The 22,728-nt window shown below is 49.3% G+C and overlaps 1 protein-coding gene across 2 annotated transcripts in view; it reads right to left on the reverse strand.

The window, feature by feature from the left end:
• Nucleotides 1-11,759: 11,759 nt before the first annotated feature.
• The window catches only part of LOC142302197 (lysosome-associated membrane glycoprotein 1-like), a 63,747-nt gene continuing 52,778 nt past the window's right edge, over nt 11,760-22,728 (reverse strand). For both annotated transcript variants that reach the window (XM_075343288.1, XM_075343289.1), the window contains exons 3-7: nt 20,593-21,215; nt 15,056-15,166; nt 14,815-14,872; nt 12,370-12,534; nt 11,760-12,190 (exon numbers count right to left, since the gene is read on the reverse strand). In XM_075343288.1, coding sequence (XP_075199403.1) covers nt 12,051-12,190; nt 12,370-12,534; nt 14,815-14,872; nt 15,056-15,166; nt 20,593-21,215 — 1,097 coding nt within the window. In that variant the 3' untranslated portion in view covers nt 11,760-12,050. The remainder of the gene's footprint in view (nt 12,191-12,369; nt 12,535-14,814; nt 14,873-15,055; nt 15,167-20,592; nt 21,216-22,728) is intronic.

Genomic DNA, 22,728 nt, shown 5'->3' on the forward strand with positions numbered 1-22,728 from the left:
GGAGGGACAAGTTGAAGATACAGGAACCCCTGTTGTCCCTTATGTCCTAAAGCTGCGAGAAACCCTGGCCCAACTTGCTAGTTTTGCCCAGAGTCATTTGCGTATGGCTCAAACCAGACAGAAGACATGGTATGACCGTAAAGCACGCTATCGGGAGTTTGTAGAAGGACAACAAGTTTTAATGATTGTTCCCCATCGGCAGAATAAACTGCAGACCACATGGGAGGGTCCCTTCCGGGTTCTCAGAAAACTGAATGATACCAATTACCTTCTTGCTTTAGATGATCAGGGGCTAAGGCAAAAGACTGTCCATGTGAATATGATTAAGGAGTACCATGACCGGAACATTCCAATGATAGCAAGCTGTCGGTTGGCTTCAGAAGATGGTCAAGAGGATGAGGACTCTCTACCTGATCTCGTGGAAGCAGCGAGAGCCCCATCCACTGTGGAACAGGTTCCCCTGGGAGATTACCTGGACTCCTTACAGAAAATCCAGATGCTGGAAGTGCTTCAACAGAGACGGGCTGCTTTCTCATCCCAACCAGGTCGAACTACCGTCACCCAACATCATGTGGACACTCAGGGCATCCGCCCCATACAACTGGCTCCTTACCGGGTACCTGAATCAGTTCGAAACACCATGCAGCACGAACTGGAGGAGATGTTACAGCTTGGGGTAATCCAGGCCTCCCATAGCCCTTGGGCCTCCCCTGTGGTGTTAGTACCCAAGAAGGATGGGAGTACTCGATTTTTTGTGGACTGTCGGCGACTAAACGACCATACCGTCAGCGATCCTTACCCAATGCCTCGTATTGACGAACTTCTAGACCGACTGGCTGGGTCCCGATATGTCACTACCTTGGATCTCAGTAAGGGATACTGGCAGATCCCTCTAACGGATGAAGGGAGAGAACGGTCCGTTTTTATAACCCCCTTTGGTCTGTATGAATTTCTAAGCATGCCTTTTGGAATGAAAAATGCCCCGGCCACCTTCCAGAGAATGGTGGATCAGATCCTCCGGGGATGTGGTAACTTTGCTTGTGCCTACTTGGATGATATCGCCGTCTTCAGCCACACATGGGAGGAACATCTGAATCAAGTAGCCATTATTTTGGACCTGATTCTTGCAGCCGGCCTAACTATTCGACCCGATAAATGCCAATTGGGGATGGGTGAAGTCCAATATCTAGGGCATAGAGTGGGAAGAGGGAAGCTCCATCCTGAGCCTGCCAAAATCCAGGCTAGAGACTGGCCTGTACCCCAAACTAAGAAACAAGTTATGGCTTTTCTGGGCACTGCCAGTTATTACCGAAAATTTGTTTCTCATTTCAGTACTGTGGCCAAGCCTCTTACCGACCTGACCAAGAAAACAATGCCCCGGCTGGTGATCTGGACTCCAGCCTGTGATGAGGCTTTTAACCGGCTGAAGGACACCTTGGTCTGCGATCCTGTCCTGGCTGCTCCAGACTACAAGCGGAGATTTATTGTGCAAATGGACGCCTCTGCTTATGGACTGGGAGCTGTCCTCAGCCAGGTGAATGCAGCTGGGGACGAACACCCCATCGCCTATCTCAGCCGGAAACTGCTGGACCGAGAAGTGGCCTATGTAACTGTTGGGAAGGAATGTCTGGCTGTAGTGTGGGCCCTTAAGAAACTACGGCCGTATCTGTATGGATGGGAATTCACTGTGGTTACTGATCACAATCCCCTCACCTGGCTGAACAGAGTCTCTGGGGACAACGGACGATTACTACGATGGAGCCTGGCTCTGCAGCCCTATAACTTTACCATACAGTATAGAAGAGGCAGCCAACACCAAAATGCAGATGGACTGTCCAGGCAAGAGGAGCCTTGAGTCCTGTCAGCCATGCCTGCGTGTACTTAACCAGCGACCTGTAGAGGTCCCTAGTACGTACACAAGTTGGGAGGGGAAGGAATTGTCATGATGTATTTTACCTTCTCACTGTATTTGCTGTAATACTATGTCTTGGGATGTAAGTAACCATACCTTCCCCCCCATCTCCTGTGTCTCTGGGCCCATAATGCAATTATCTCTTGTCCACACAGCCAGGGGAACTTCTCATTGTTTCGTAAGCAGTGGATAATGCCAACTACACAAACCTGTAGACATCTCGGAGTCAACCTTCTAGAATCTTCTAGTGGGCCCAACCATTGCATAGACCCCTACCCTTGAGGGGCGGGCCCACGAGCTCAGACAATTCACTCCTGTTTCTAAATGCAGTTGGGAGCTGAGTTTTGAAGAGGAAGGGAGCGAGATCTGATTCTGCGGACAGACCTCGCCGTCCAGTGGATTGTGTGGGATTTCTAGGACTCTGAAGAGGACTATTTCGTCGTGATCTGGCACTTTGGATTATCGGGAGGTGCCCCCGAATCTGTTTTATTTGGACTTGTCGTGTGCTGTTCCTGTATTCCTGTTAGTAAACTTGTTGGATCATCCTCGGCCTGTTGTCTCTCTTTGCTCTGATGTACACCCCGTCACAGTGTGACACCACAGGAATGAGGAAGCTCTCCTTATCTGCCTCCCGGCCACAATGCGGAAGGAAGGAGGTGGGCGGGATGTTACGTCCCGCTCATCTCCGCCCCTCCGCTTCTATTGGGCGGCGGTTCAGTGACACTGCTGTGACGTCGCTGTGACGCTGAACGAACCGCCCCCTTAGAAAGGAGGCGGTTCGCCAGTCACAGCGACGTCGCTAGGCAGGTATGTGTGATAGGTTTGGGCGATGTTATGTGACACGGGCAGCGATTTGCCTGTGTCGCACAACCGATGGGGGCGGGAACGCGCGCTAGCGATATCGGTACCGATATCGCAGCGTGTAAAGCGGCCTTTAGGGACTCCATCTTTATTACTCCCTCTCACCCCTCCACGATCAGAAAACAGTATCCGGTCAATCAGGATCCAGCGACTTCCGGTACAGCAGGATCCGGCGCCCAATGAACTACATTGCAGGTACCGCCGCAATCTAACAGATCCATTGACATGCGGTATTTTGCCCAAGGACAAAAACGCTACTTGCAGCGTTTTTGAAAAAAGGTTAAATACCGCAAAGCAACGGATCCAGTGTATGCCGCACGCAACTGCATGTGACCGCATCTTGCCGCGATTCCATTGCAAATGCATGGAAATGACAACGCAAAAAAAAAACGCTGATGTGAAAGTAGACTTACTGAAGTAGTATGGGTCTTCTGGAGTTCACAGTGTACAGCAATGTACATGGCCACCATTGTTTTTGGTAGCACGTTATCCTGTGTAAACAGGACTTGCACTGCTGAGAACAGTGTCAGCCCATGTGCACTGATCAATGCTACAAATGGCTCTGTGTCTCTGAAGCGTGGTCTGCCTGTGTAGACAATGAAACGACGGGTGATCAGCCGGTGGTCTTTTAGTGCCCTGTATTGACTGGTGTAAAAGGATCCATCATTTTGGTTCCACTGTTCGATAACTATTGTGCCGTCACATTCAATTGTGAGATGGCGACCGGCTACATTGGTAATGGCCGGTAAGTACCACATATGTGGTGTGAACCTGGAGTTCTATGCTGGTACTTGTAGTGCCACATGTTTCTGCTAAAGTACTCTCAGGGCATTTTCAATGGTGGCTGAGGAGGTGGGAGGTTGTGGCCACCTTCATACCCCGTCCATGGGTGTGTTTGACGTGTCTGACAGGCCACATGTTTTTTTTGTTTTTTTTTTTAATGGAGGCTGTTGTTTGGCACATGGCAGATGGTGTGGAGTCTGAGCAGTGTGTGGAGCAGCACTGCAGGAGAAGCAGCCTCTAAGAGGAGAGAGGAGTGAATATCTGATAGGCAGGAGCCTCTGGATGGAACACAGCTGAGGGAAGTCAGGCTGTGTGAGAGACTGTCAGGAGTCAGACTGAGAGACTGCCAGGAGGCAGAGTGTGTGCGCGAGGAAGCTGCCAGGAGGCAAAGTGTGTGCGCGAGGAAGCTGCCAGGAGGCAGAGTGTGTGCGCGAGGAAGCTTCCAGGAGGCAGAGTGTGCGCGAGGAAGCTTCCAGGAGGCAGAGTGTGCGCGAGGAAGCTTCCAGGAGGCAGAGTGTGCGCGAGGAAGCTTCCAGGAGGCAGAGTGTGCGCGCGAGGAAGCTGCCAGGAGGCAGAGTGTGCGCGCGAGGAAGCTGCCAGGAGGCAGAGTGTGCGCGCGAGGAAGCTGCCAGGAGGCAGAGTGTGCGCGCGAGGAAGCTTCCAGGAGGCAGAGTGTGCGCGAGGAAGCTGCCAGGAGGCAGAGTGTGCGCGCGAGGAAGCTGCCAGGAGGCAGAGTGTGCGCGCGAGGAAGCTTCCAGGAGGCAGAGTGTGCGCGAGGAAGCTTCCAGGAGGCAGAGTGTGCGCGAGGAAGCTTCCAGGAGGCAGTGTGTGCGCGAGGAAGCTTCCAGGAGGCAGAGTGTGCGCGCGAGGAAGCTTCCAGGAGGCAAAGTGTGTGCGCGAGGAAGCTGCCAGGAGGCAGAGTGTGTGCGCGAGGAAGCTTCCAGGAGGCAGAGTGTGCGCGAGGAAGCTTCCAGGAGGCAGAGTGTGCGCGAGGAAGCTTCCAGGAGGCAGAGTGTGCGCGAGGAAGCTTCCAGGAGGCAGAGTGTGCGCGCGAGGAAGCTGCCAGGAGGCAAAGTGTGTGCGCGAGGAAGCTGCCAGGAGGCAGAGTGTGTGCGCGAGGAAGCTTCCAGGAGGCAGAGTGTGCGCGAGGAAGCTTCCAGGAGGCAGAGTGTGCGCGAGGAAGCTTCCAGGAGGCAGAGTGTGCGCGAGGAAGCTTCCAGGAGGCAGAGTGTGCGCGCGAGGAAGCTTCCAGGAGGCAGAGTGTGCGCGCGAGGAAGCTGCCAGGAGGCAGAGTGTGCGCGCGAGGAAGCTGCCAGGAGGCAGAGTGTGCGCGCGAGGAAGCTGCCAGGAGGCAGAGTGTGCGCGCGAGGAAGCTGCCAGGAGGCATAGTGTGCGCGCGAGGAAGCTGCCAGGAGGCAGAGTGTGCGCGCGAGGAAGCTGCCAGGAGGCAGAGTGTGCGCGCGAGGAAGCTGCCAGGAGGCAGAGTGTGCGCGCGAGGAAGCTGCCTGGCAGGTAAACGGATTGAAAAACTGTATTTGTTTATCGTGCCTGTAAAGCTGAAGAGGCTGATGTTTGGGTTTGAGGAGCAGTTCATGCAACATGTTTTAAAGGGAACCTGTGACCATTTTTTTCCCTATTAAACCAAAAGTCTCCCCTTCTGCAGCTCCTGGGCTGCTTTCTAGGAAGGTGCACCTTGCTGCAGACCCTAAAAAGAACTTTAATCTCGCATCTAATACAGCATCTTCAGACTTTCCGCTCAGGCCCGCGATAGGGGCACAGCGAATTGCGCCTGCGCGAGACTTCAGCAGCGTGGACGATGACGGGGGCATCGTCATCCATGTAAATCATGACGGGGGACGGCTAACAGGGGCAGAGGGAAGGACACGAGCTGAAAATGCCCATCTGGACAACACAAGTCATTTGCATAGGAAATGATGAGGTTTTATAAAGTTCTTTTGGGGGTCTTCAAGGGGGGGCAGCAACAAGGTGCACCTTCATAGAACGCAGCCCAGGAGCTGCAGAAGGGGAGACTTTTGGTTTAATAGGGAAAAAACTGGTGACAGGTTCCCTTTAATAAACTGCTGGACATTTATTGAACTGTGTGTTCCTATGCTACCTCGCATCGCAGCAAAAGCCAGTAAAACCCCCCAGTTGTGGTGTGTGAACTGGGTGCAACCTCCCACCACCCACAAATAGTGTTCTGCTGCATCTCGTACATCACGAGAATGACATAAGATTCCAACAACACATCCTCAGTGTTTCACTACGGAAACCAGGTTGTGAGCTTCTTCTTTGTGTCCCTGAGGACGCAGGGCTATCTGGCGAAACATGGTTGGATATCGTGGGTCTTTCCACCAGCGATCATCAAACAAATTATTCCCACAACCTCCTCCAAGTATCTTACCTGGGATTTGGGTATTCCATTAGGCATGTGTTCACCGTCCTGGACCCTGCTCTCGTGCGTAGCTGCAGGGTGGACAGGAATAGGGATTTCTCTTGGTTATATATTGGCTATTACACACCGTATAGGTGCGGTGTATACAGGATATGGGTGGACACGCTGTATATAGTTGTGATGTATACAGGATATGGGTGGACACACTGTATATAGGTGCGGTGTATACAGGATATGGGTGGACACGCTGTATATAGGTGCGGTGTATACAGGATATGGGTGGACACACTGTATATAGGTGCGGTGTATACAGGATATGGGTGGACACACTGTATATAGGTGCGGTGTATACAGGATATGGGTGGATACACTGTATATAGGTGTGGTGTATACAGGATATGGGTGGAAACGCTGTATATAGGTATGGTGTATACAGGATATGGGTGGACACACTGTATATAGGTGCAGTGTATACTGGATATGGGTTGACACGCTGTATATAGGTGCGGTGTATACAGGATATGGGTGGACACGCTGTATATAGGTGCGGTGTATACAGGATATGGGTGGACACGCTGTATATAGGTGCGGTGTATACAGGATATGGGTGGACACGCTGTATATAGGTGCGGTGTATACAGGATATGGGTGGACACGCTGTATATAGGTGCGGTGTATACAGGATATGGGTGGACACGCTGTATATAGGTACGGTGTATACAGGATATGGGTGGACACACTGTATATAGGTGCGGTGTATACAGGATATGGGTGGACACACTGTATATAGGTGCGGTGTATACAGGATATGGGTGGACACACTGTATATAGGTGCGGTGTATACAGGATATGGGTGGACACACTGTATATAGGTGCGGTGTATACAGGATACGGGTGAACACGCTGTATATAGGTGCGGTGTATACAGGATACGGGTGGACACGCTGTATATAGGTGCGGTGTATACAGGATACGGGTGGACACGCTGTATATAGGTGCGGTGTATACAGGATATGGGTGGACACGCTGTATATAGGTGCGGTGTATACAAGATATGGGTGGACACGCTGTATATAGGTGAGGTGTATACAGGATATGGGTGGACACGCTGTATATAGGTGCGGTGTATACAGGATACGGGTGGACACGCTGTATATAGGTGCGGTGTATACAGGATACGGGTGAACACGCTGTATATAGGTGTGTATACAGGATATGGGTGGACACACTGTATATAGGTGCGGTGTATACAGGATATGGGTGGACACACTGTATATAGGTGCGGTGTATACAAGATATGGGTGGACACGCTGTATATAGGTGAGGTGTATACAGGATATGGGTGGACACGCTGTATATAGGTGCGGTGTATACAGGATACGGGTGGACACGCTGTATATAGGTGCGGTGTATACAGGATACGGGTGAACACGCTGTATATAGGTGTGTATACAGGATATGGGTGGACACGCTGTATATAGGTGCGGTGTATACAGGATATGGGTGGACACACTGTATATAGGTGCGGTGTATACAGGATATGGGTGGACACACTGTATATAGGTGCGGTGTATACAGGATACGGGTGGACACACTGTATATAGGTGTGGTGTATACAGGATACGGGTGGACACACTGTATGTACAGTGTGTATGTATATATATATATATATATATATACATATATATATACACACACACTTTTAAACACTAGGGGGAGCAGATGCTGACATTTAATATGAAAATCTAGCGCACTGCTAGCGCACATATAACGGCAGCAGTAAGGGTGCGCGGCATCTGCTCACTTGTGTCTGATGTCTTCTCTCCTGGCTGTTTGCAAAAGGAATGAGGAGGATGAAGTTTAGGATCACAGGGCAGCACCAATTTGTTGATGACTGCAATATGATACGGAGATACACTGCTCAGTGGACTGTATCACACAAGGTCATTAGATACACAGATCAGGGGACTATCACACTGTGGACTGCATCTCACTTGATAGGATTAGATACATGGCTCATAAGACAATACTGTGATCAGAGCAGAGCCGACATGTCATTGCGGCTGTCAGATCACAGTAATCACAGGTCCATATACTAGTGCTGTGGCAGTGATTTCATCCAGTGATGTGTACTCGCTTCTGGATGAAGTCATCACCGCAGCCCTGGTGCTTCAACCTGGTGAGTGCTTATCAATAATTACAGAGATCTGAGCGGAGCTGTCATGTTATTGCATCTGCTCTGCTCAAGCACAGGTCTAGGCATCAGGTCTATGGCATGACTTCATGTAGTGGTCTGTACACGTCATTGGATGATGTCAGCGCTGGTGCCAGGACCTGTGCTCACCAATAATTACTGTGATGTGAGTGGAGCAGTTGCAATGATGTGATGGCTCTGCTCAGATCACAGTTATTACAGGTAACAGAGGGAATTCGTGGCCAGTTCATTACACTGTGCTGCAATTACATGAGTCTGGGCTCCACCTACAGTTGTGAACTGGCCATGCCAAGGTGTATGCTCAGTACACAGCTGATACGGCCACATCATAGGAGTTAGGGTAAGACCCTGACCGCAATCTCCTATGGCCTGGGGCTGCCGTATTTGCGGTGTATAAATATTGTGCTCTAACACTTGTACACTAAGAAATAAAACTGGCAGCCCACAATTGCTGAGTTAGAAAGTAATTAAAATAAAAAACCTTGCACTATTTAGTTTTTTATACTAACTTTTTAACATAAAGTCCAAAAACTAAAAAAAAATTGTGACCCATTCCCTTTAGATGAGCCTTTCATGCGACTTAGGATAAGAAACTAAACTAAAACTAGACACTGCATTTGCAGACACGTGTTTTAGGGTCTTTGCTCATCATCAGGGCAAATCGGGAGATCTAATTTGACTTGGCGAGAAGCCTCTCACAGGGAGTGCAAGGGAGGTATTTAGCGCACAGGACAGCGTGGCCAGTAGTGATGGGCGGACTCACAGATAACTGGGACCGGCGGCCCTAACCAGATTTGAAATAAAATCCGATTCCGGCCCAGGATTGATCCCGGGTATCTGGCCGGATTCCAGTCTATGGGAACCAGATTAAAAATGGTGGTAAAAGGGATAAGTAGAAAGGAGCAGGCACGCGATCTTTACCGAGGCTCCGGGTCGGCTGTAACTGCTCCTGCGGCCACCCATTCACTTCCAGGGCTGCGCATTAGCATTCATGCATATGCATTGCTTTCCCTGCACACCGGCGTCTGAGATTGGTTAGTCAGTCGCGCCCCGAAACACTGAGTGACAGTGTGTCAACTGACTGCTTCCAATCAAAGGCATGTGGGTTTTTTGTTTTAATTATTTAATTAAATAATTTAAAAAAAAAAACTATGGCGTGCTGTCCCCCCCCCAATTTTGATAACCAGCCATGATAAAGCTCCACAGCTAGGTGCTGGCATTCTCAGGCTGGGGAGACCCATGGTTATTAGGAGCCCCCTAGCCTAAAAATAGCAGCCTGCAGATGCCCAGGATTGACGCATTCATTAGATGCAACAATCCCAGCACTTTACTCGGCTCTTTAGGCCGCTCATTAGGCTCATCTCATATTCACTGCTTCCCTCGCCCACCAGCAAATATGATTGGTTGCCATCAGACATGCCCCCACGCTGAGTGACAGCTGTCAGACTGGGCGGGTCTATATCGTACAGTACAATAAATAATTTAAAAAAAGGCGTGTGATTCCCCCAATTTTAATACCCAGCCAAGATAAAGCCTCACAGCTTGGGGCTGGTATTCTCAGACTTGGTAGACCCACGTTATTGGGAGTCCCTAAGCCTAAAAATATCAGCCAGCAGCCGCCCGGTATTGCCACATCCATTAGATGCGACAGTCCTGGGACTTTACCAAGCTCATCCCGATTGCCCTGGTGCGGTGGCAATCGGGGTAATAAGGAGTTAATGGAAGCCCACAGCAGCCACTAAGTCCTAGCTTAGTGATGGCAGGCATCTATAAGACACACCCCCCATCACTAATCTGTATGTGAAAGTAAATAAACTCAAAGACCGAAAAATTCTTTATTTGAAATAAAAGACAAAAAATCCCCCTCTTTCACCATTTGATTAACCCCCCAAACATCCCTCAAGGTCCGACGTAATCCACATGAGGTCCCACGATGCTTCCAGTACTGCTACATCTGACACAACAAGTGCATAGAACAGGACTGCTCGCTGTGAGGTCCACGCAGCAACTGAAGTGAGCCGCACGATCAGCAGTGACTTCACTCAGGTTATCCGCGGCCACTGCTGGAGTCCTCCACCTGTGACAGCAATTCACCTGAGTGACTGAAGTGAGCTGCGCGACCAGCGGTGCTGTCACTCAGGTGACCTGTGACCGCAAATCAGGCCGCGACACAGAGACAGAGTCGCGCGATGACAGTGAACTCGGGTGAAGCTCTGACATCATAGCTGCGGGCCCCGCACTACTGCCTGTGTCGTGGCACTGACCTCAGAGGTTCACCAGAGCTCATTCTCATCGTGCAGCTCTGTCTGCTGTCAGCGGCCAGTCATGCTCTATGGTGCTGCTGTGACAGAACAGGGATGTAGCAGAGCTGAATCGCCGTGGCACCTTGTGTGGATTACTTTGTAGCTGCAAGGGTGTGTTGGGGTTAATTAAGTGGTGAATGAGTGTATTTTTGTGTATTTTATTCCAAATAAAGCATTTTTTTGGGTGTATGTGTTTGTTTACTTTCATTTACAGATTAGTGATGAGGTGGGGTCTCATAGACGACTGCCATGACTAATCTAGGACTTAGTGGCTGCTGTGGGCTGCCATTAACTCCTTATTACCCTGATTGCAACGGCACCAGGGCAATGGGAAGAGCTGGATCCAGCGCCAGAATTGGAGCATCTTATGGATGGGCCACTTCTGGGGAGGCTGTGGGCTGTTATTGTTAGGCTGGAAAGGGCCAAATAACGATGGGCTTTTCCACCCTAATAATATCAGCCCCAAGGTGTTTGCTGCACCTTGGCTGGTTTTAGAAAAATAGGGAGGGGACCCCATGTCATTTCTTTTTTTTTTTTTTTTTTTAAAAAAGTGTGTGGGATTCCCTCTAATTTTCAGACATCTGAGAGTCTGAGCCTGCAGCTGCTGCTGTACTTGTGCTGGATATGAAAAGTGTAAGGGACCCCACATCATTTTTTTTTACCCTCTATTGAGCTATTCTGTTACTTCTATCTATTCTATATGTTCTTTCTATTTCTATCTATTTATCTATTGTAGCTATCCATCAATTATCCTTTCCTATCATATTTTATTTCTCCTTTAACAAATGCACTGACAAAAACGCATTGAAAATCCATGCGTTTTTACGGCATTTTTTTTGTCAGAGTGTTTACAGCTTTCAAGTCTGCCAGAGGGTGCACTTTTTTGACAAATGTCAGCTGAACGATCGTCCGGCGGACAAACAACTAAAGTGCATGGAGACCTCTAGTCCTTCCCGTACAGATGATGGTTTGTTAGAATCATCCGGTCGCGGCTATCCTACGCCGTCCATGCTGAAGCGGTGTGAGGCGAAGGACAGGAGGGAAGATACAGCTGAAGATACAGATGAAGATACAGTCAGGACAAGGACCGCTGGCACAAACCCCCAGCTGTGAGAAGTCCGGTGAATGGACAGGTTTTCCATCCCCTGAGTGTAAAGAACAGAGTTTTATAACCGAGCTGTAAAGTATGTGACTCTGTACCCCCCCCCCCCTCCCGTCTCCACAACCCCCCCACGTATTGTGTAACTGCTTTTGTGAAACTGGTCACGAGTGAGTCCACTGAGGAAGTGCAAGGGTCGGATCAGCACTTTACTGATGAGTTTGGCATTTCCAGAATTTGTCACACAAAGCCTTATTAAACCGGAAAAAGTCAGATGATTCCCCACAAAAGATAATGTGCCGTGTTTACGAGAAGCACATTGTACACCGTCAGCTGCCCACCATAGCTTCCTCCAGGCTGAGGGATAGTGACCCTACAAATGGCGCCTTGTGGTCAGCCTGTCCTGCAGTGTGTGGATCCAGTGATCGCCCATCGCGCTCTATGGCCGGTAGGTGGGGACGGTATCTGCTCGATGGCACCTCTCATAGCGATTGGTAGCCTCTGTGACTGCGCTGACGGGCAACAAAGTAAGCAATAACCACAATGAGGATCAGCACCACAAGTACGATCCCAACCACGATCGGAACAGTCATATCCTTGGATCCATCGGAGCATTTCATCTCTGTGGAGATACAAACAAGTGACGTATTTTATATTGGGGATTACTATGTACATCTCAACAAGAAGAGGGCCCCCGTGCTAAATGGACCGAACCCCCGGAAGCTCAATGGCTGAGGAGAACTTTCCCATAGTGGAGCTCTCGTTTTTAGGATGAAATCTATGTCTTGGGAGAAAGCTCACCTGTTCCGTAGTTTCCTCCATCCAGTTTAAAGGCCTGAGCCTTGACGTGCATGATGGCTAAGCTCACATTGGAGGTCACTTCAATGTTCACTTTTTCACAAGAGAAGGAGCGTGCGAGAGGAGTGACCATGGCTTTCAGGCTGGAATTACCAAACTTCTCCGGCTCTGAAAAACAAAACTGGAATTTAGAGATTTCATATTCAGTATTCCAGAACTCGGGCAGCATTATTACACGATGATGATACACCCCAGAACACGGGCAGCATTATTACACAATGACGATACACCCCAGAACTCGGGCAGGATTATTACACGATGATGATACACCCCAGAACTCGGGCAGCATTATTACACGATGATGATACACCCCAGAAAAGGGGCAGGATTATTACACGATGACGATATACCCCAGAACACGGGCAGGATTATTACACGATGACGATATACCCCAGAACACGGGCAGGATTATTACACAATGACGATACACCCCAGAACACGGGCAGGATTATTACACAATGACGATACACCCCAGAACACGGGCAGGATTATTACACGATGACGATATACCCCAGAACACGGGCAGGATTATTACACGATGATGATATACCCCAGAACACGGGCAGGATTATTACACGATGACGATATACCCCAGAACACGGGCAGGATTTTTACACGATGACGATATACCCCAGAACACGGGCAGGATTATTACACAATTACGATACACCCCAGAACACGGGCAGGATTATTACACGATGACGATACACCCCAGAACTCGGGCAGGATTATTACACGATGATGATATACCCCAGAACACGGGCAGCATTATTACACGATGATGATACACCCCAGAACACGGGCAGCATTATTACACGATGATGATACACCCCAGAACACGGACAGGATTATTACACGATGACGATACACCCCAGAACATGGGCAGCATTATTACACGATGACGATATACCCCAGAACACGGGCAGGATTATTACACGATGACGATATACCCCAGAACACGGGCAGGATTATTACACGATGACGATATACCCCAGAACACGGGCAGAATTATTACACGATGATGATATACCCCAGAACACGGGCAGGATTATTACACGATGGCGATATACCCCAGAACACGGGCAGGATTATTACACGATGATGATACACCCCAGAACACGGGCAGGATTATTACACGATGACGATACACCCCAGAACACGGGCAGGATTATTACACAATGATGATACACCCCAGAACATGGGCAGCATTATTACACGATGATGATACACCCCAGAACACGGGCAGGATTATTACACGATGACGATACACCCCAGAACACGGGCAGCATTATTACACGATGACGATACACCCCAGAACACGGGCAGCATTATTACACGATGACGATACACCCCAGAACACGGGCAGCATTATTACCCGATGACGATATACCCCAGAACACGGGCAGGATTATTACACGATGACGATACACCCCAGAACACGGGCAGGATTATTACACGATGACGATACACCCCAGAACACGGGCAGGATTATTACACGATGACGATACACCCCAGAACACGGGCAGGATTATTACACGATGATGATATACCCCAGAACACGGGCAGGATTATTACACGATGATGATACACCCCAAAACACGGGCAGCATTATTACATGATGATGATACACCCCAGAACACGGGCAGCATTATTACACGATGATGATACACCCCAGAACACGGGCAGCATTATTACACGATGATGATACACCCCAGAACACGGGCAGAATTATTACACGATGATGATACACCCCAGAACACGGGCAGGATTATTACACGATGATGATACACCCCAGAACAAGGCAGGATTATTACACAATGACGATACACCCCAGAACACGGGCAGGATTATTACACGATGATGATACACCCCAGAACACGGGCAGGATTATTACACGATGATGATACACCACAGAACACGGGCAGGATTATTACACGATGATGATACACCACAGAACACGGGCAGGATTATTACACGATGATGATACACCACAGAACACGGGCAGGATTATTACACGATGATGATACACCCCAGAACACGGGCAGGATTATTACACGATGATGATACACCCCAGAACATGGGCAGGATTATTACACAATGACGATACACCACAGAACATGGGCAGGATTATTACACGATGACGATACACCCCAGAACACGGGCAGGATTATTACACGATGATGATACACCCCAGAACACGGGCAGGATTATTACACGATGATGATACACCCCAGAACACGGGCAGGATTATTACATGATGATGATATACCCCAGAACAGGGGCAGAATTATTACACAATGACGATACACCCCAGAACATGGGCAGGATTATTACATGATGATACACCCCAGAACATGGTGGTCATTTTGGTGGTCATTCATGTTTTACCTAAACTCTTCAGAGTTATATTAACCTCACTCAGGAAGAAGTTGTTGTCCTTGGTATCCTGTGGAGATATAAAATGTCGTTATCAGCAAATTTCTGTGTTGTTTCCGCCCTTCACCCAGTTTGTGTTCTGGATAGCTGCGTATTGCCAGGTAGTGCCTATATGAGATCGCTCTTCCCCCTTTTTTCCCGGTACGTTACCCTGGTGTCCCACCTACCACACCTTGGTCTTTCACCTCCATACCTGGCTGAATGTGATGGTGACTTGTCCTTGTGGGAAGGTCAGGCTCAGCCAGGCTTTCTCTGCAGAGCAGTTTCCAGAAGCTTCTGTGCCCGGCTCCGGGAGGTTCACAATCTGAGTAGGGAATGGTGCAATTACTGGATAGCGCATTACAACCCAAAGGTCCCGTGAAGCTTCTGCTCCTCTGACACTTCAATTTCCATATTTTTCATTTCTGTTTGATTTTTCTCGTGTCACCCTTGTGTTACATCATGTCTTATAGTCTATCTCGAGCTTAGTGTATCCCCTCCACCAGGGCTCCCCTAGTAATGGCGTATCCCCTCCACCAGGGCTCCCCTAGTTATGGCGTATCCCCTCCACCAGGGCTCCCCTAGTGATGGCGTATCCCCTCCACCAGGGCTCCCCTAGTTATGGCGTATCCCCTCCACCAGGGCTCCCCTAGTGATGGCGTATCCCCTCCACCAGGGCTCCCCTAGTGATGGCGTATCCCCTCCACCAGGGCTCCCCTAGTGATGGCGTATCCCCTCCACCAGGGCTCCCCTGGCTCCCCTAGTGATGGCGTATCCCCTCCACCAGGGCTCCCCTAGTGATGGCGTATCCCCTCCACCAGGGCTCCCCTAGTGATGGCGTATCCCCTCCACCAGGGCTCCCCTAGTGATGGCGTATCCCCTCCACCAGGGCTCCCCTAGTGATGGCGTATCCCCTCCACCAGGGCTCTGCTAGTGATGGCGTATCCCCTCCACCAGGGCTCCCCTAGTGATGGCGTATCCCCTCCACCAGGGCTCTGCTAGTGATGGTGTATCCCCTCCACCAGGGTTCCCCTAGTGATGGCGTAGCCCCTCCACCAGGGCTCCCCTAGTGATGGCATATCCCCTCCACCAGGGTTCCCCTAGTGATGGCGTATCCCCTCCACCAGGGCTCCCCTAGTGATGGCGTATCCCCTCCACCAGGGCTCCCCTAGTGATGGCGTATCCCCTCCACCAGGGCTCCCCTAGTGATGACGTATCCCCTCCACCAGGGATCCCCTAGTGATGGCGTATCCCCTCCACCAGGGTTCCCCTAGTGATGGCGTATCCCCTCCACCGGGCTCCCCTAGTGATGGCGTATCCCCTCCACCAGGGCTCCCCTAGTGATGGCGTATCCCCTCCACCAGGGCTCCCCTAGTGATGACGTATCCCCTCCACCAGGGATCCCCTAGTGATGGCGTATCCCCTCCACCAGGGCTCCCCTAGTGATGGCGTATCCCCTCCACCGGGCTCCCCTAGTGATGGCGTATCCCCTCCACCAGGGCTCCCCTAGTGATGACTCGGGAGCGCTGAGGGGCTCACAAGTACCCACCAGCTTTGTGCATTGGTACCAGGTTTAGCAAACTGCTTTGAGGAGGAGGTCTGCAGATGGTGACGTTGGTGAGACGCTTGGAGACCACTTATACCGGGTCATTAGTGGGGGTCTGCAGCAGGTGTAATCGGCCTATAAATCGGTAACGTTTTCCCTGCCTTGTTATCTTCAGTTTGATCCCGACTTCTCCAGTCACATCCAGAGCTGCCAACTGTTCAGCTCCAACTGTGAAACGTCCCCCTGAGCCCCCACAATGGACTGCAGTTTTGTCATAGACAATAAACAGCTTTGGATGTGATTAGAGGACCAGCTACAATGGTACAAGATAAATAATTCCATCAATTTACATATAAAATTAGGTGTAGATTTAAAGTTGTTTTTCATCCCCTTTTCTTAATATATGTAATAGTAAGAGTATAATCAACCTAAATCTGACTTTTCATCCACTGTATGTACATTGCCTTTGTAGGGTGAGGACGTGGAGACGCCCAGTGGAATAGTCTGAGAGCTGTCTGGTCCAGCCACGTCGCCTGAAGTCTGATAGCCTTTGTGTTGTAGTTTGGCGCATGCGCAATGACGATGGGTGGATTTTGCTCTGTGCTTACACTGGTGGGTTGTCCTGGCTTTATCTACACCAGAGCCCGGCATCCTGCACTGGTGGGTTGTCCTGGCTTTATCTACACCCGAGCCCAGCATCCTACACTGGTGGGTTGTCCTGGCTTTATCTACACTAGAGCCCGTCATCCTTCACTGGTGGGTTGCCCTGGCTTTATCTACACCAGAGCCCGGCATCCTGCACTGGTGGGTTGTCCTGGCTTTATCTACACCAGAGCCTGGCATCCTGCACTGGTGGGTTGTCCTGGCTTTATCTACACCAGAGCCCGGCATCCAGCACTGGTGGGTTATCCTGGCTTTATCTACACCAGAGCCTGGCATCCTGCACTGGTGGGTTGTCCTGGCTTTATCTACACCAGAGCCCGGCATCCTGCACTGGTGGGTTGCCCTGGCTTTATCTACACCAGAGCCCACCATCCTTCACTGGTGTGTTGCCCTGGCTTTATCTAAATCTTTATCTGGCTTTTTATAAAAAGATTATTTTTAATCTTCTCAGATTCCTTAATAACAGGGTCGGTACCGCAGGACTGGCGCATAGCAAATGTGGTGCCAATATTCAAAAAGGGGACAAAAACTGAGCCGGGAAATTATAGGCCGGTAAGTTTAACCTCTATGGTTGGTAAAATCCTTGAGGGTTTCTTGAGAGATGCTATACTGGAGTATCTCAAGAAAAATAACCTTATGACAGAGATCAACATGGGTTTATGAGGGATCGATCCTGTCACACTGATCAGCTTCTATGAAGAGGTAAGTTCAAGCCTGGACCAGGGAAATGCAGTGGATGTTGTGTATATGGACTTTTCAAAAGCTTTTGATACGGTGCCACACAAAAGGTTGGTACATAAAATGAGAATAATGGGGATAGGGGAAAATATGTGTAACTGGGTTAAAAACTGGCTCAGTGATAGGAAACAAAGGGTGGTTATTAATGGTACGTACTCGGACTGGGTCTCAGTTCATAGTGGGGTACCACAGGGGTCAGTATTGGGCCCGCTTCTTTTCAACATATTTATAAATGACCTTGTTGGGGGCATGCGGAGTAGAATTTCAATATTTGCAGATGATACTAAACTCTGCAGGGTAATCAATACAGAGGAGGATAATTTTATATTACAGGGAGATTTATGTAAATTGGAGGATTGGGCTGAGAAGTGGCAATTGAAGTTTAATGTAGATAAATGTAGGGTCATGCACTTGGGTAGAGGAAATAACATTTATGATTATGTACTTAATTGTAGAACACTGGGTAAAACAGGCACAGAAAAAGACTTGGGTGTATGGGTGGATGGTAAACTTCACTTTAGTGGCCAGTGTCAGGCAGCTGCTGCCAGGGCTAATAAAATAATGGGATGTATTAAAAGAGGTATAAGTGTTCATGAAAAAAATATAGTTCTACCTCTGTACAAGTCACTAGTGCGACCGCACTTATATACTGTGTACAATTCTGGTCACCGATATATAAGAAGGACATAGCTGAACTGGAGAGGGTGCAGAGAAGACCACCAAGATTATTAGAGGAATGGGGGGGCTGCAATACCAAGACAGGAAAAACGAAGGCTTAGGGGGGATCTAATCACAATGTATAAATATATGAGGGGACAGTACAGAGACCTTTCCAAAGATCTCTTTACACCTAGGCCTGCGACTGGAACACGGGGGCATCCGCTACGTCTTGAGGAAAGAAGGTTTAATCATAATCACAGACGAGGATTCTTTACTGTACGAGCAGTGAGACTATGGAACTCTCTGCTGCATGATGTTGTAATGAGTGATTCACTACTAACATTAAGCAGAGCCTGGACGCCTTTCCTGAAAAATGTAATATTACCAGTTATGTATATTAGATTTTATGACAGGGTGTTGATCCAGGGAACTAGTCTGATGCCGGATGTGGACGAAGGAAGGACATTTTTCCCCATTAGAACTTGTTTGCCACATTGGGGTTTTTTGCCTTCCTCTGGATCAACATGTTAGGCTACGGGTTGAACTAGATGGACTTAGAGTCTCCCTTCAACCTTAAAAACTATGATACTATGATACACCCGGCATCCTGCACTGGTGGGTTGTCCTGGCTTTATCTACACCAGAGCCCGTCATCCTTCACTGGTGGGTTGCCCTGGCTTTATCTACACCAGAGCCCGGCATCCTGCACTGGTGGGTTGTCCTGGCTTTATCTACACCAGAGCCTGGCATCCTGCACTGGTGGGTTGTCCTGGCTTTATCTACACCAGAGCCCGGCATCCAGCACTGGTGGGTTATCCTGGCTTTATCTACACCAGAGCCTGGCATCCTGCACTGGTGGGTTGTCCTGGCTTTATCTACACCAGAGCCCGGCATCCTGCACTGGTGGGTTGTCCTGGCTTTATCTACACCCGAGCCCAGCATCCTGCACTGGTGGGTTGTCCTGGCTTTATCTACACCAGAGCCCGGCATCCTGCACTGGTGGGTTGTCCTGGCTTTATCTACACCAGAGCCTGGCATCCTGCACTGGTGGGTTGTCCTGGCTTTATCTACACCAGAGCCAGGCATCCTGCACTGGTGGGTTGTCCTGGCTTTATCTACACCAGAGCCCGGCATCCTGCACTGGTGTGTTGTCCTGGCATTATCTACACCAGAGCCCACCATCCTACACTGGTGGGTTGCCCTGGCTTTATCTACACCAGAGCCCGGTATCCTGCACTGGTGGGTTGCACTGGCTTTATGTACACCAGAGCCCGGCATCCTGCACTGGTGGGTTGTCCTGGCTTTATCTAAACCAGAGCCCGGCATCCTGCACAGGTGTGTTGTCCTGGCTTTATCTACACCAGAGCCCGGCATCCTGCACTGGTGGGTTGTCCTGGCTTTATCTACATCAGAGCCCACCATCCTACACTGGTGGGTTGCCCTGGCTTTATCTACACCAGAGCTCGGCATCCTGCACTGGTGGGTTGTCCTAGCTTTATCGACACCATAGCCCGGCATCCTGCACTGGTGTGTTGCCCTGGCTTTATCGACACCCGAGCCCACCATCCTGCAAGAAAAGGATTCCTAGTACAAGAAGACACAGCTTCACCGCGCATGCGCCAGGCAGACAACGGTGCATGTCTGAGTTTTCAGATGGGCTGGAGATGTACCCTACCCTCAGTCATGTGGCTCAAGCCAAACTGGGCACATGTGGAGATCAGTCCTCCTTGTAGCAGCTCCACCTTGAATCCTCCGTGGTAATATACTTACGGCGCATGCTGTTCCTATCTTCAGACCTCCTCACTCTTACAATGACACAACATAAAGTGGAGAAGTTGCAGATGTTCTCACGTAGTTCCCCTTTTCTATTGCTATCGCATTGTACACGACATGGAGGTACATTTTTAAAACACGACTGAGGACTGACGTGATGGCGAGCTGCTGATGTCCGAAAGACGTAACAATATTACTCATTTCCAGCACTTTAGAAGTCGCGTGACTTTCCTCCTATTTCATCTGCAACGACTGTCAGATGCCAAAGGAGGAGAAACAACGGCACAAATAAGCAGATTCTCCGATTCACAACTTTACCCTTACTGCAATATTGTATATGATAATGACCAGTAGAAAAGCCCTCAAGTTACCTCTGACTTTCTTGTATCATTATATGATATTTTGAAGGACGCTGTTATCCTCAAGCATACACCTGCGGTGCCATTGACAAAATATTCAGTAGATGGAGGCATCGTGGTGACGGGAAGTGACGTCTGGTTGGTATGGGCGGTGGGATGAGGCGTGGATGTGTGATTGGTATGGGCGGTGGGATGAGGTGTGGATGTGTGATTGGTGTGGGCGGTGGGATGAGGTGTGGATGTGTGATTGGTGTGGGCGGTGGGATGAGGTGTAGTAGTGTGGACAGTAGTATGAGGCATAGTGGTGTGGTTAGTGTGGATAGTGGTATGAGGCATAGTGGTGTGGTTGGTGTGGACAGTGGTATGAGGCATAGTGGTGTGGTTGGTGTGGACAGTGGTATGAGGCATAGTGGTGTGGTTGGTGTGGACAGTGGTATGAGGCATAGTGGTGTGGTTGGTGTGGACAGTGGTATGAGGCATAGTGGTGTGGTTAGTATGGACAGTAGTTTGCGGTGTAGTTGTGTGTGTTGTTGAGTGTGTTGTGGTGCGGCGTGTAGTCGTTTTCCATGGCCACCACCGATATGGTGCAATCGCGTTTCTTCGAGCAGGTGCAGGATCTTGGTCACTACAAGAAGCTGTAAAACAAGCATAGAAGGAGTTGAGGTTAATGACAGACATAACCCTGAAGTCCATATTTCTCCAGTGGTGGCCCATTCCACGTCTCTCTTTATCCCATATCTATATAATACAGTACTATATACTCCAGCTATTCACATAAGCATAGAGAACAAAAATAGAAGAGAAATGTCTGAGGACTTGAGAACCAAAATTGTTGAAAAATATCAACAGTCTCAAAGATACAAGTCCATCGCCAGAGATCTTGATGTTCCTTTGTCCATAGTGCGCAATATAATCAAAAAGTTTACACCCCATGGTGCTGTAGCTAAACTCCCTGGACATGGACATCAGAGAAAAACAAATGAAAGGTTGCAACGCAGGATAGTCCAGACGATGGATAAGGCTCACTCAAGATCGAGAGAAATTCAAGCTGTCCTGCAGGTTTGAGGGCATCAGTGTCAGCGCGGACTATCCGCGATTCAGGAGGATCCCACTGCTGGCACACAGACAAAAAAAGCCAAAATGTACGTGAGTAACCAAAATCCTTTTGGGACAACATCTTGAGGACAGATGAGACCAAGATAGAGCTTTATGGTAAAGCCATCATTCTACTGGTTACTGAAAATGGAATGAGGCCCACAAAGTAAAGAACACAGCACCTACAGTCATACATGGTGGTCAGAGATGTTCGGCTGCCTCTGGCACTGGGTGCGGTGACTGTGTGCAAGACATTGTGAAATCTGAAGATTCGAGGTGGCAGTATAGTGCCCAGTGTCAGAAAGCTGGGTACAGTCCTAGGTCAGGGGTCTCCAGCAGGACAATAACCCCAAACACTTCCAGATACCCCCGAAATGAAAGGAAATAAAGCGCTGGAGAGTCCTGAATTGGCAGCAATGAGTCCGGACCTAAACCCCATTCACACCTGTGGAGAGATCTGAAAAGTGGGAGACAAGAAGGTGCCTTCTGTGAGGATTATGATGAGGGATATTATGAGAAATATGAGGATTATGATATTCACACATGTCACCTAGTTGTCACATTACATTTGCAGACCCCCAAAGCAGTTCCTGAGCCAGCAAGTCCCCCTGCCGAAGGACTTGTCCCGCTCAGAAGATAGGTGGAGAACTTCAAGTTTACAACCAAGCCTCAAAGGACAAGGCCAGACTGGACCGGGTCAATGAGTTACAATATTGGGGAGTGCGTTGCACCCACAAATTAGGCAGGCATATTTCCAGATTCCTGACAGCAAGATGCACGTCACACATATTTCCGTTAAATTGTGAGACGTGCGTATTCATAAATAATAATTGGCTGTAGAAGGCCCACAGACATCCCGTATTTCCTATCTATGGATAGATAAAATCCTGATGGGAACTATAATATTCATATCTTCCGTGTGAGGCGCTCAGTGGTGGAGATATGGGGAAAACTGAAAATGCATATCCTTTTGGAAGCTAAAAAAGGCACACCGATGCCCAGCACAGTCTTAGGTCACAAGAGGGATGGGACATGGTGGGAACGTAGGTTCTT

This window comes from Anomaloglossus baeobatrachus, chromosome 4 (genome assembly GCF_048569485.1).
Source record: "Anomaloglossus baeobatrachus isolate aAnoBae1 chromosome 4, aAnoBae1.hap1, whole genome shotgun sequence".
In the NCBI taxonomy this organism is placed as follows: Eukaryota; Metazoa; Chordata; class Amphibia; order Anura; family Aromobatidae; genus Anomaloglossus; species Anomaloglossus baeobatrachus.